The sequence below is a fragment of the Malurus melanocephalus genome, unplaced genomic scaffold, assembly GCF_030028575.1.
Source record: "Malurus melanocephalus ecotype Western Australia unplaced genomic scaffold, MMel_1.1 scaffold_6, whole genome shotgun sequence".
Classification (NCBI taxonomy): Eukaryota; Metazoa; Chordata; class Aves; order Passeriformes; family Maluridae; genus Malurus; species Malurus melanocephalus.
Window position 1 is genome coordinate 409,291 of NW_026623238.1, and position 14,635 is coordinate 423,925.

General features: G+C 39.4%; 1 protein-coding gene across 1 annotated transcript in view; it reads right to left on the bottom strand.

Annotated features, from left to right (window-relative positions):
* The window catches only part of TAF1B (TATA-box binding protein associated factor, RNA polymerase I subunit B), a 46,053-nt gene extending 31,776 nt beyond the window's left edge, over positions 1–14,277 (bottom strand). The window contains exons 1-8 of the mRNA XM_057371460.1: positions 14,227–14,277; positions 13,357–13,455; positions 12,781–12,868; positions 10,928–11,025; positions 10,533–10,628; positions 9,803–9,935; positions 6,492–6,648; positions 203–302 (exon numbers count right to left, since the gene is read on the bottom strand). Of these exons, the coding sequence (XP_057227443.1) occupies positions 203–302; positions 6,492–6,648; positions 9,803–9,935; positions 10,533–10,628; positions 10,928–11,025; positions 12,781–12,868; positions 13,357–13,455; positions 14,227–14,244 (789 nt within the window). The 5' untranslated portion in view covers positions 14,245–14,277. The remainder of the gene's footprint in view (positions 1–202; positions 303–6,491; positions 6,649–9,802; positions 9,936–10,532; positions 10,629–10,927; positions 11,026–12,780; positions 12,869–13,356; positions 13,456–14,226) is intronic.
* Positions 14,278–14,635: the final 358 nt, after the last annotated feature.

Consider the following 14,635-nt stretch of genomic DNA (forward strand, 5'->3'; position numbering starts at 1 on the left):
ATAAAACTGGTTAAAGATTAAAGCACTCCAAGACACACAATGCACTGGTTTCTGTCAGGCTCCAACACTGTGAAACATGAACCCTACTACATMATAACAGATTTAATCAATTTATTAGTACAATGACTAAAATAATTAAAATACCACTCAATAACCAGTTTTGGTTGGTTTTTTGAAACTTTTCCTTTAAGAGAAACATTACCTCTACACAAAAGATCTTAAGATCAAGTCCACACAACTTCATCTTCTCCGGAAAATGCTGAAAAACATTCAGATATGGAACATGACCTTCAACAACAAACCTGCATTAAAGAMATGAAGACCAAATCAAAATAATATATCGGACAACAAATTCATATGTTTATCATAAAATTATTATACAAATCAACTTCTGATTTGAAATACATCAGTATTATGCTGCCTAAGCAATTCAACCTGGAGTTACACACCCCGAAACGCTCCACAGAACAAAAACCAGTTCAATCATTTAGCAGGCTTTTAAGTTCAAGCTCAGATATGACTGACAAATGATAACGTTATGGCAGTAAGCATACAATCAACAAGCTTACATGGAGTTTGTYCTGCACATTCTTCCACTACTGCATTTTTGGAACTGCTTTAAGCCTCTTTTGAATGGTATGTATTTTTTTCCCAAATTCTAAAGCTTTAAGTAAATTTTACTTTTAAAACACACACTTTCTGCTGGAGGAGTTTGAACCAGGTAATGTGAAAGGGAAGAAAATCACAGACTGGTGAGCAAATACATAGAACTGAAACCACATAAATTACATTTCTATGATGATACTTTTCAAAAAAGTATTACTGAGGTACAAATAGAAATTGTTTTGTATACTAATAAATAAAATGAGTTTAATTTYTATTTGCACACAAATAATGCATCTTTTTTTGTTAAAAACTGGTTTGGGTAAGTGGCTGACAGTATTATTTGACATTTTTCTTGAATATATACATATATATATATACATACATACACACACACACACACATATATAAAAGATTGGACTTAACAAGAGATACCAATAAAAAGCCACCATCACCCCTGCTCTCATCTACAATCTTAGCACACACCCACAACATGCCAAGCAAGCACTGAACAAGCACACACCCTCACAAGGCAACACACTCATTCCACACTAAGACACACTGGTAGTCTCCCATAGGACTAAGCTAGAAATGCCTTCCTGTCTCCTTCAAATCAATTTTGTTAGAATACCACATTAAACCTCAAWAAGTTAACATTACAGTCAGAGAAGACTCTGTTAAATAATATTAGGATTGAAAACAATTTCCTCCACTGCTGATACCTGTTATCTGAACAGGACCTCTCTGATCTTGCTATATAGGTGAGTAWCTTCTGGGTCTACAAGAGAACAAAAAGTGATGAGGGCAGGGAACTGGGAGATAGCAGGTGAGCTTGTGAATTGCTGTGGGCTCAGAAGGGACATGAAATGTTTGTAGACCCAGAAGAYACTCACCTGCTAYCTCCCAGTTCCMTGCCCTCATCACTTTTTGTTCCATGTTATGTAGTGTGTATCTATTGAAATTGACTGAAATTCTATTTAAAAGCTATTTACTGTAAAGTTTACAGTTACAGTCTGCCCTTTTTTAAGCWGTCTTATCTGAATTTTCAGTTTAATTGAAAAAAATCAGTTAAACCTGGGATTAAAATAAAAACTGCATTTCAGGATCAAAACTGTCTCAGAATGATTTAAAATTATTTCTGAAAAATAACAGCAATATGAAAAACCATATTACCCAACAGCTTTTGTTCCAAAGCTCTGCTTATTAGTCTGCTAAGTGAAGAAGTTACAGGTGGTGCAGAGTCCTTTCTAATCAAATTTTGTAACGATCTTTTTGGTAATGAAATTTCAGTAGCTTTCCTCAACCAGCAGAAAGAGCACTTCCCCACGCTGAGTGGAGATGTGCACTGGGCTCCCGTGAGGATATTCTCCAAACCCAGCCCCCAGTGCTGGTCCTCACCACCTGACCTGCTAAGCAGCTGGCACATCAGTTCCTTAGCTCATTTTAGTCATACACTAACCTGAGGAACATAGGCTTGAAGTATAGCTTCACAAAGTTAATTGAGCCAAACTAAAAGCTGAACATAACCAGCACAACCTCCCTCCTTGTGATCCAGCCATGAGCTGCTGTTGCTCATCCTTTTCCCCAAATGTTACTCATAACAGCAGCAGAAAACCACCTGTTACCCTAGTGCCAGCAAGGGTTTATTTCATCATCTAACAAACTGTGAAGACGCTCACAGATGGCTCTACAAGTGAAAGAGTTGCCAGAGGGAAGGGGGTGCATMACACAGGCAGGAGGAGAGAAAAAAGGGAAGCAGGACCTTCCCCTTTCAGCAAGAGTGATGCATTACTGGCTCAGCTGATGATAAGCTTTGGCTGACACACATTAAGGCACAACACCATTAGCTGTCAGATCTGAAGAGCTGGAACCAAGACACTGAGAGCAGAAACCTCCTGAGCCAGCATAGAGCAGCTGGAAGAGGACAATCAGGACCTTGCTTCGGGTGTGGTGTAGTGGTGATGCAGCCAAACCACTYGAACAGCTTGCTGCCTCTGAAATGGGAAATCCCACCCTCCCTTCAGTCCCCTGCTGCACACTCCTCCTTGCTGACAAAAGCACTTGTGCGATTTCTCAGAGGATCAGATTGGGAACGAGTCTCTTCCAAGGTTTCGCTCCAACCAGACAGATTTCCAGACTCAGATGACTGCAGGAATGTTACTGCCTACACTAGTCAGAAAGGGACTGCAGCCAAGCACATTAACCTGCACTAAAACGTCCAGTGCAACTTTCTTTTACAAAACAAATCTTCTACAGAGCTACTTCTTTGAACTAATAAATCATAAACTGGAAGAATGCTAGTACCCATGGCAAGAGAATGAATKGGAATGTTTATGCAAGACGACAGCAACAGAAACTTCGAGCAGCTTAAGCTGACACGGGGAACCACATCATTACACTGCAAGAGACAAGCAACGGCCACTGAAACATCTTTTTCTTTTTGAAAARGTTTTCACTAACCTGGCTGTACCAAGTCAAAGCACTGCAACTGTTTAAAAAGTTTTCTTTTCTACCTTGAAATTATTGTCTCCAGAAAAAAAAAGAAYGCTCTTTTCTCTCAGCTTAAAAGCTATTTTTCCACTCTAAAAATACAGCACAAATGCAATGTGCTGATGATTGAAGTTTTATCACTTGATCCAAAAGTCCAGATTTGGAATAAAATCCACTTCAGCACTTCAGAACAGTTTCTTCTGTCTCCTTTCATTTAACAGACTTATAGTCAAAACACCTGTAAGACTATGTTCTACCAAGAAGGTGCTTGAGAACTTGACTGGCAGATACAGTACACAGCCCATGTTCTTTTAATTACAGCAGAAGCACACATTAATAAGGCCCAAGTATGAAAAAAATCCTAGGTCCTCRTTATGCTACAAGGAAGTGATGCATCTGTTAATGCCACAGTAATGCCACAAACTGATTATAAGTTTAGCCTTGCCAGCACAACTAGGTACAACCTCATTTGAAAGGTATTATTTCTCAGAATCTCCAAAGTCTAGCATCTTGAAACTTTTTCCAAACGCAACTATTTTATTTTTCAGATGAACAATATACATCATATCGAATATTGTGAGACTGTTCACAATGGAAAAGGATTTCACGTGTAACAAAGACTTGAGCAGAACATTGTTAAAAATGTTATTTTTAAACCAAAATGTTTCTATCAGAGGAGGTAATTGTAGTGTTTTTCTGCTAAGTGTGTCAAGTAGCAAGGAGGAGTATATTTTTGGTGTTGTAAATCCTTTAAAAGCTGGCAGATTGCCCGACCATAGTGCCTAAGCATGTATCACAAGGGAGGAGTGGTAGTCAGCTGACTTCAGGGTACAGAGAAAACCAAACTGAGGAAAAAACAAGGCAGAACTTTAAACAGAACTCTAATTCAGCTGGTTTAAATAAAACAATTTGCCTACAAAGACTTAAAAGGTAATGCTGAATACTTAATGTTTTCTCAGCATAGTTTTCATCTTCAGTCTGTTGTTATTTTGATCTGTGTATCTTAATGCATGCAAAAATGTGAACACTGCCTGATTTTTAAAGTTAAATATTCAGAAGTCAGAAAACAAGTATTTTACAGTAGCCCATGCAATTTAAAATTCCTTCCCCTTCTTCATCAAACTTGTTGAAAGACAAAGACCTTAAGGGTAGGGAGGGAAGCATGATAACGTAATTACAGTCTTATATAACTATCGTATCATGGTAAAACTTTGCAATACAAATAACATTCTTTTAAACTTCACTTTCTGTACTTAATCCAGTTCCTATGTTCAGTGCATTTAAAGTTACTGAATCATTGTTATTTACACAGTCTTACACACATAAATTGTATCTAATTAAATTAGATRTTTTCTCATTCAAATAATCTTATTTCAATTTCCAATTATTAATTTCAGATTATGCCCTTCTGTGCCATATTTGGTACTGGATTTTTTTCATCTMTCTTTTTCCAACCTTTTTACTGCTTTCATGTTTTCTCTAAATCTTTTCAAGTAAGTGTGCTCATCTCTTAAGGACATTAGTCCAAAGGACAGTCTCCAGGTTCTAAATCATTTTCCAGGATCTTTTCTGCCGTCTCCAACTTTTAAAGTCCAAATACAGTAATTTACCATTCATATGCAAACAAAACAATCTATCTTTCCTTTTGACAGCTGACTTCAACAGTTGTTGTTTGGTTGGGTTTGTTTCCAACCACACCATTGTGCTAAGACAGGAACATATGAGGATGTCTTTGCCTGGTATGAGCCAACAGTGATTCCAGAGACAGTTTCCAAGATACAATAACTAAAGAATATATACTTAATTATTATTTTTTTTCTCCAAACAAGATCAGGTAACTAATAATTCTTTAGTGTGAACCAGTTGCTCTGTCCCAGAAATTGTAATTTGCTACTTGGATTTTTGCTACAWACTAACATTATCAGACAGGTTTTACATTATTTATTTGCTAATCATTCACAAAAATACAGAGAATGTTATGGCATTTCTGACTCATACAGAATTTCCTAAGGAAGACAGTAGCCAGTAAAAATCTCGTCATTGAACATTACTTTTGAGTTCTACRATGTCTTAATCTACTCAATAAATACTTCTGTATTGTAGGGTACTAGTTTGAATTCTGAATACTAYGGCATCTTTCATGCAATAGGATATTCAGTTATGCAAATATGCAATGGTTTGTGCAATTCTGATCAATGAAGRCAACAGCCACCCCTAAAGTAAAATCAAAGGGTTAAATTGTTTTGCATATAAATTGATTATCCAGTAATAACTACTGTACTTCAAGTACTTGCAGAAAAGCATCCTTGAATACTGAGCCTTCTTGAAAAGCTTGTACAAAGCTAGAAGAGAACAGGTGGAAGCTGGCACTCCGGGGAGAGAGGCCATGAYGGAACATCAGACTATGGGGTAAAAACCCCTTGCATTCATCACACTTTCAGAAGTTTCAAAGATTATATATTTGAAAAATAAACATGAAAGCACTGCATTTTTCATGTTTTTCCTTTACTTTGTCTGAGTTTTCAATTCACTTTGCCAATGTATTTACTTGAGCATTTCTATTCCTTAAATTTTGGCCAAGTAATGTTTTTTCACCATCTGTTTAGAAATACACAATATTTCAGCAGTTGATAGAAAAGAGTATCAGAATACAAAAGGTCTTCCAAGGAAAATCTAGGAATTCCTGAACTTATTTGGGCCTGATGTAAAATAGTTATTGCCAACAAGAAGAGTTGATGAATTACTTTTCATTCCTGAAGTAAATAAGAAACGTGTTCATGGCCTTGTTGTAGGGGAGAGAAGGAAACTGCATTGCCAGCAATAGCTTGACAGTCTCCATTCAGCATCAAACCCTATTATTAGAACACTTTATTTCAACCATATTAAAAGGTGTGTTATTCTGAACTCTGATAATTACAAAGATATGAAGACAAAATGAACTTCCTATATTARTTTCTTTGCCCAACTCCATTGCACGAAGCTACTTTGCTACCTTTCAGATCACTGTATACTGCTGGTACTGTTTGTATGATGACAATGATTTAAGTCCTGCAGAATGTTTACTCATTTAATTCTGACATGCTGACAACAGCAAATATCATGGAAGTGTGGCCATACACACCTCCAGAAAATCTTAAGAAAATTTGAAGGAGAAGGATAAAAAGGTTCTCTAACTTCAAAACCTTCTTGCTCATAGGTCTTTGAAATTCATTTCAATCAACAGAGAACATCCTCCAACAGCACTGTACAAATGATTATGACAAAGRAAAGATAACACAACTAAATATAGAGAACTTCTCACTATAACTGAGCAAATCAGTAACAGGGCAATAGTACAGATCTAATTAAAAAAATATTATCTAGAAAAGCAACAATTCTTCACTAAAGACTATTCATACCTTAAGAGCTCAGACAATGTAATTGGTTCTCTCAACCAAAGTAATGCCATGTAACAAAATGAAAGGGTCATTGGCATCGTCATCCTCAGTTTCTCCTTCTGGTTCTTCATTAAATATGAGCTGCCATCTACTGATCCAGAGTACACAGAGGTGCTTTCTWGGGTTTATGTTAAAAACAGAAAAGAAAAAAAGCAATTGATGTGACAGACACATGAACCATACTGTACAAAAAACAAGACAAAGGAACATACGAAGAACATACAGGAAGACTTGTTCAGCAGCTAGTAATATTTTAACTACCTCTGAGTTTTTTGCTTGATGTGTACTTTTCTGTGAAACAGTTTAACCCTAATTTACTCATCTACCACARTATGAGAGAAATACTGTTTTCCATTTGAGAGAAAAGGGAACTGAAGAAACAAGGGAAAATTTGATGTACTTAAATCAATCGCTCAGAGATGGGGATTAAAATGCAGTTTTAAACTTCAAAACGTGCAAAACTTTAATAAAAACGTGACTTATATTGCAGAAATTTTACTGATGTGAAAAGTCTGCCCTAAATCCATCCGTCCTATAATCTCTAAATATGGAAACACAGATATTCTTCAAAAAATGTATATAAATTTAACGCTAAAGATAACATTTTAGAACAAGAATGTAAGAAATGGTGAAGAAGGTGGGAAAAAAACCCCACATAAATAAACATCCAAACCTCCCTACTTCCTTACTGAGATGAATCATTAAAAACTACGAGAAACTGCAAAGAGAATATTTAATTTAATAGAGTGATTTATGAGTTTGGAACCTCTCCAGCAGTGAAACCAGGGAGTTCAGGGAAAGAAGACCAAAAATACAAAAGAAACAGCCTGTAAGCCTCCCTTCCCTACATCATGATCCAGTCAGAAAGTAAAATGCATTTAAAGCACACCAGCACAAAAAGTCAGCATTGACCCTGCAGAGATTTTTCTCACTGCATTTGCCCACAGACTGTTCACCTGTTCAGACAGGAACGGTGAGAGCTGGACCCACAGCTCCCCAGCTGGGAGCTGCAGAGCCAGGGCAAACAGCCGGCTGAAAACAGTCTGAACTCCCGAGAGCTTGGCAGCTCCGCGGGCAGGCGACAGGCACAGCTGCGAGGTGGCAGCGGTCAGCAGGGCAGGTCCAGCGGCCAGAGCCAGCAGGATGGGGACGCGGCACGCTGCGAGCTCCAGGGCCGGTCTGCGATGCCACCTACCGGCCCCGGAGCCGGCGCTGCGGGCACGGCACGGGCCGGGCTCGGGCTCCAACTCCTGGAGCAGAGCAGAGCAGAGCAGAGCATCCCATCAAGCACAGGTGCGTCAGGGAACAAAGGCAGGAGCATCACTTTAATCCCCGGAGTCAACTGCCTCACCTTTCACACGGATACTTGTGCTCAAAGGCAGCTTTGTGACTGAAGCTTTATTGTTAATTTCACATTCAACTCAATTTAAAATAATCCTCATTATATTTGTGGCCTTAATGATGGCACACAATTTCCTTTTATTTCTTCCAGCTTATGCAAGGCGTGACAACACACAGTTACGCRCAGCTAATAATTTAAGAGTTTTAAAGGCTTCTCTAGCAATATCTCAGTGCTATACTCAGTGGAATTTGCTACTAACCCTACAAAAAAAWCAAAAATAAAACTTGCGGTCTGGACAAGCCTCTTAGGAAAAGAAGKGTGTTGAGGTTTCTAGTCTGCAGCGATAACAGCTCACAAAAATGACACAGCAGAAAAAGCTTGTGATCCTTCACAAGAGTTTACAATAGATTGGAAAACACTATGACTAACATTAAATTTCAACAGACAAAACTATATCTATGTTTGCTTGATTTCACTGAAATTTACTTTATCACTGAACTCTTAACTAATTTCAAGTGATTTTAGTGAAATTGATGATTACTGGAAGCTGAATTCACTCTCTGAAACAACCAACCAAGAGAAAAAATTAAGGCCTACTGAGGACTACCTAGYTGTTCTAAAACTAAGAAACAGAACTATGAAAGGCACAAGTACCAAGGACGAAAGGAGTTCCTCTAGACATCAAAAAGGGGAAGAAAATTCAAGGGAGTATTTTCACTAGAAATTCTTCACTCAATTCTTTCCCTTTCAAATAATATTTGTATAACACCCAAGATTCTACATGCACGATCAAACAGTGACTCTTTACCTGAAAATGTTGTCATTTTAATATATAAGGATGAAAGGTTGTAGCATAATATTCACAAAAATTTGCATAATTTTTTCACCTTTCCCCCCTCTCCCTAATTCTGTCTGGAGTTTTAAACATGCATTTATTTTTCTAACTGCTGCTGATCAAATTTCTCATTCTATTACCACTTCTGGACTTTACAAAATTAAGAGAAAAGCTTGAAAAAAGAAGATTGCATTCTTCTGACRGTAGACAGGTAATATCACAGAAGAACAGAAACATGACATAAGGAGGATAGTACATAACAGTGAAGGAAGAATATCTGAGACAGATAAAGGAAAAAGCAAGCAGAAAATAAAGCAAGAAAGAAAACCCCTCATAAGTTTAAAACAAAAGTTTTCAAATGTGCCTTGAAATGCATTTCCAGTATCTTGCATTACAACATTGTCTGGCATTACACTTACCCAGCAGAACCTAACACTCCARTTTTCTACATTTTAATTTAAAGCTTCAGCATTCTGTAAATATTTTCCAGCTGCAATTGTGAGCACAAAAGAGAAACTGATGGAATGGTAAGATACGATTTTTCATAGAAGGGGTCATTAGGAAAGCAGTAAAAAGACCACAAGGACAAAAGATAAACAAGAATCAAAATAATGTAAAGAAAAACTTCTAAAAGCTAAATGTATCTATGGGATAGAAAATAAAATACACCCCCCAAAACAACAAACTCATGTTTTTTAACATGAAAATCATGACAGACAGCACCGTTGTTGGTTAAATAAGTGCTTATTCTTCAAAGCTGCTGTGTTTATGAACATCTAGCTTTGCAGATGTAACAGCATTTTTTTCCCACTTCAAACAGGAGGCATGAAGCAAACTTCTATACAGAAACTGCCTCCTTCATTTCCCATTGTATTTCCAGGTCCTGTCCAACTTTTGTCTCCTTGGGTGGGTGTGGGGGAGGAAGTCTTCTATTTGTGGTGGAATATAAAGTAGTTCAGTGTCAAACAAGACAGAAAACCTCTCACCYTCCAACCAGTTCCTCCAATTCACTGTACACAAATACACTTACAATCTATTTATATTTAAAAGCTACAGAAAAACTGGTTTTCAGATAGTTCAGGTCACTGCTCCTACCTGAGACCTTGCTCATTGACGAGGCAAAGCTGCAGTCGGTCTGCAGATCCCCCTCACTTTCAGAGAGAGATAGCAAGTGCAAAAGGCTGGGTCTCTCTGGATCACTGTCCACATCAGTACTGCTCTCACACACCTGGGTTTTGTAARTAAATATTTATATTAGCTACTCTTAGTTACTGTGTCAATCTTAACWAACCACATAAAGCAGGACAGATGCAAACTCAACAGTAAAAGTTAAAACCCACACTGCTCAGATTTTTGCATTATGACTCACCAGCAAATGAAAAAAAAAWAAAMCACGTATTTTTAAAGGATTTCTCAAGATTAAAAAACTTCWAGTGACTATGTTTTAATCTGCTGCAATGACCAGGAAGCTGGCAATACACAGAATCAAAGCTTGAYCAAATGAGTAACTTGAAGAGAGCAGACAGGAAAGGATGGTAGCTGATGACACATATTATATTGTGCTTTCTATTTACTGATTACCTATGTCAAGACAAAGCAATATTTTTAAATAAGCAGTTTCAAATACTCACAGAAGCATTCATCTCTTGAAATAGAAAAAAACCCAAAACCCAATAAAAAGGACAGGTGCAAGCCTATTGATGTGAATACATCCTTTATATTGAAGCGACATTATAACCAGTGAGATACATAGCCTGAACAAAGATTTCTGTTGTTGCCTTCAAAAACATATCAAATATCTCATGGGATTTGAGCTTTCACTTACTGACAATGTTTTGACAGTTTCCCCAGYTGGTCTCTTGCAATATGCCTGTTTGCTCTTCCGAAGGTAACATCTCCAAAAATTGCACAGAATTTCATCCTGATAAACACAAATGGATGGTAATTAGCACAACGTTTACAAGATTGTTAATTACTGAGAGAACAGAGCGTAATTTCTAACTCAGGAATGTGAATAATATTCCATCTCTRATTTTATTAACTGTGATTTATAAAATACATTTCAAAATTACCAGAGAAACAAATTTTGATTTCATATGCTCAATGTTTTTAAACAAGGAGTTGTGTGATTCACTTTAAAAATTAAAATCTTTTAAAATATCACCTTCTATAACACACACACACACACTGAGTGTATAACTCACACTGACATCTACATACCTTCATTTGTGGACATACTCCTAATGCTTCTAAAGCTTCAGCTTGTTTCTTGAGTACAAGCTGAAAGCCTTCACAAATATACCACTCACARCCTCCATCTAAGGGGGGAAAAAAAAAGAGTTGTGTTAGTTTGTACTGTTTTGGGTTTTTTTAACCTTATGCACACTTATCTCCCTATCCCTATTTAATAATTTCAGATCCTAGTGCATAAACCAGCTACACTGAATACTCCATTAACTTCCATTTATTCACAGCCTTAAACAAGAAGAAAAGTYACTGAACAAGAACTTCACACATTTCCCAAGAATAATGTAATTCATTATGATGTTTAGAGTGGCATTTGTAATTGAGTGGAGCCACTGTTAAATTACCAGTTTAAAAATAACAGAGAACCTGCCTTTAAAAATGAAAYACAAACACTTTTTTCCCACCCTTGACGCAGAAAACTGGAACATAATAGTAGTGAGTCACGCAAAAAACAACCAATACCACTGTGTGCTTCACCATGCTCTCACACACAATCAYACACATTTTCAATAAAAGAATATCCCAAGCTTCTAGGAAATCCTAGGACAACATGAATTTTTCAGGGAGTGGGCCTGCTCCGATCTATTTACTATTTCTTCAGGCTGTACCTGTCTATATTTACTACTAGCCTTTTCTACAGGCTTATGGTTTTAGAAAATTTCTCTGCATTTCTCAACTCTCTTTTTATTCCTTCCACACCTGTTCTTCACTATTTTTGTTCCAAAACATACCTTGCATCTCACCATCTTAGAAGTTATCTGCCCAAAGCTTCTGCCCTGCTTTAATGATGCTGTCCTCAGCTGTTCACCAGCAAAMTAACAAACGCAGCTTACTCCCATAAATTCATGGAATTGTAACATRATTGCACTTACAGAAGGGACTGTGTGAAGATAAGGATTTCTTTCTTAAGAAGCCTAGGGGTTGGCTAATGACTGTYCCAACAGGAGAAACAAAAAGCATGAAATAAAAACATGGCCCAGACTTTAGAATCAATACAGGATAAGTGGAGTGGTCCTTTTCACTCCTCCCTTCACTTCCACACAATTGCTGTTTTCAAAGGAATGTAGCAATCCACTGCCTCTGCAGCAGAACAAAGGTAGGTGAGCACATCAGAGACAATGTACACATTGCTTTATTTGGCATTTTAATGCAGTTTTGCTTTCTGAAAGTAGCCACAACAGTAAGAGATGTATCCAGCCACCACACACAGCTCTAGCAAGAGCTCTACCACGACATCCTTATGGCACAGTCCTCTTATGTCACAATCACATCTTCTTCTGAATATTAATTAAACTAAAACTAAAAAAATGATTCTGGATGAAAAATGCAGTATTTTTCAGGTTCAGCTACTGGAACTGCATRAAACCTTTTCCATGGAGTTTGTGTGTAGGTTGCAGGGCCAAGTGCCCATAACACAAGCCACACTGACACTAAGAGCTGGACCACTGGCACAAACTCACTTGCCAAGACAAACAACTTCTCTGGTTTTGTGATWGCCATCAGATGGAAAGAACAAAGGATCACCACATCTAAATGCATGCCACCAGTAGCTTCAGTGAGTGTTTGCTTCCACAATCAAAGTAACACATAGCTTTATCAAATCAAAAAAACCCTGCCACTGGGCTCAGAGAGGTCACTGTGGCTCAGAATGTCACCAAAGGTGATTATTGAAGGTTGTGACAGCATCAGGGAGGTGCATTTTGTTCCCACTCCTACAGTCTTTCCTACCTATCTACTTTTGATCTCCACCAAAGACATAATGGCCTAGATGAACACGGGCTGAACAGCCACTATTTTGCAAAATACAGATAGAGACTCATACATACCATTGTTTTCCTGCTTTCTTAAACCTTTGGAGATTGTTTGGACTCTTGAATTAGTAATAAAATCAGTGTTTACAACTTCTCTAGTTCTCTGCAAAACAGKAATATATCTTAGCAAGAAAAAGAGCCAAGTTTAACTTGCATAGGTTGCCCCATCATAAAACATAATGGTGGAATTTACTCAAATTTCCTAAACTAAAGGGAGATGGGACATTCTGAACTTTTCATTCAGAAATTTCAGATACAGGTAATTACTACCATGGACATACAGGTGACATGCATMAGGGTTTGCCTACATTTGGACTGCACAAAACACAGCAATACACTGGCAATGCTTTTAAGGTACGTAKAGAGCACACTGACACTGTAGCTACAGCAACATAGCAAGCCAAGATGGCTCATTCTAWATTTTGTGATTTCAAGGAACATTAGTTTTAAACAGTGTCAAGTAAAGCATGAAAAAGGAAGAATGAAAATACTGCCCTCAATGCCAAGGAGAAAAATCTATCATTTTGCTAATATTAAGTCAAGAAGCAAAACAGAATAAACCTTTTCCAGGGCAGTAACTCATCTTTTTACCTCGGTAACGTTGTGGCAAGATCTACAATAAAATCTGCCGCCATCAGTGAGACCCCAGTTCACTTCTGAACACTGGGCACAGCGCTCATTAAAATCTCTCTGAAAGCAAGAAAAAACAGCAGACTTTCACAATTGTTCAGGTAAAACAAATGGCAATATTASTAGGCTACTGCAAAGCTTCTGAGATTATTTATAGGGGAGAATATTTACACCCTTTGTGTTAGCTCTGGCTGGTAACAAGTGATCATCGCATTTGCCATCAGCCACAGGTAACTCTGAACACGTAATTGTACCTGGCAAGCGCCAGCTCTCGTGTGTGTGAGCGTCAGAACAAGGGGAATGGTGATCCACGCCTCGCACACACGTGGCGTGGCTTTAAAAAAGCCACCCAACAGAAATGAAAAATGAGACCAAAACCGGAGCGGGAGGCGAAAAGAAAAATAAATTTCTAWAACTGCAGAGAAACACAAGGGGTGGAAGAAAACCCGCACGAGCCGGTGCCGGGAGAAAGGGAGACTTCCCGGAGAAACCGGAGGGGGAAAGAGGGAAACCAACAGATTAAAACAAAGCGGTTTCCAGAAACGCCCACGTGCGTGCYGGGGACGGGCAGCTCCGCCGGTCCCGGGTGAGGGGCGGCCGGCGGCACATCCCCGGCCGAGACCGAGCACCGGCCAACGCCGAGGGGCCGGCACGGCCTCGCCCGCCGCCTCCGGGCCCCGGTGGGGACAGGGCAGGACAGGGCCGGGCCAGGCAGCGCCCGCCGGCACCTCCCTCTCTCCCCCCGCCGCTCGCAGCCGCAGCCCGCCCGGCGGGAAGCGCCACCCGCGCTCCGGCGGCTCCCCCGGCCCCGCCAACCACCCCCGGCCCCACCGTGTCCTCCTCGTCCATGGCGGCCGCGCCCGGSACTGCACCATGGCAACCGCGGGCAGGCACCGCGGCCCGCCGGGAAACCGCGGCCCCGGCGATTGCGTTCCGGGCCGCCCCGGGGACCCGGGGCACGGTGTGGGGCCGAGGGGACGCGGGCGCCTCAAGGGGGTACTGGGCGCTTCACTGAGGGCACGTGGGTACATGTATTAGACATTASATAGAAGGAAGAAATTCTTTACTGTGAGGGTGGTGAGACACTGCAGCAGATTGTTCAGGGAGGTTGTACATCCCACAGCTTTGGGAGTGTTCATGGCCAGGGCTGAATGGGGCCCTGCTCTGCTGGGACATGTCTCTGCCCATGGCAGGGGGACTGAGACTCGGTGATCTTTAAGGTCCTTCCAACCCCCTAATA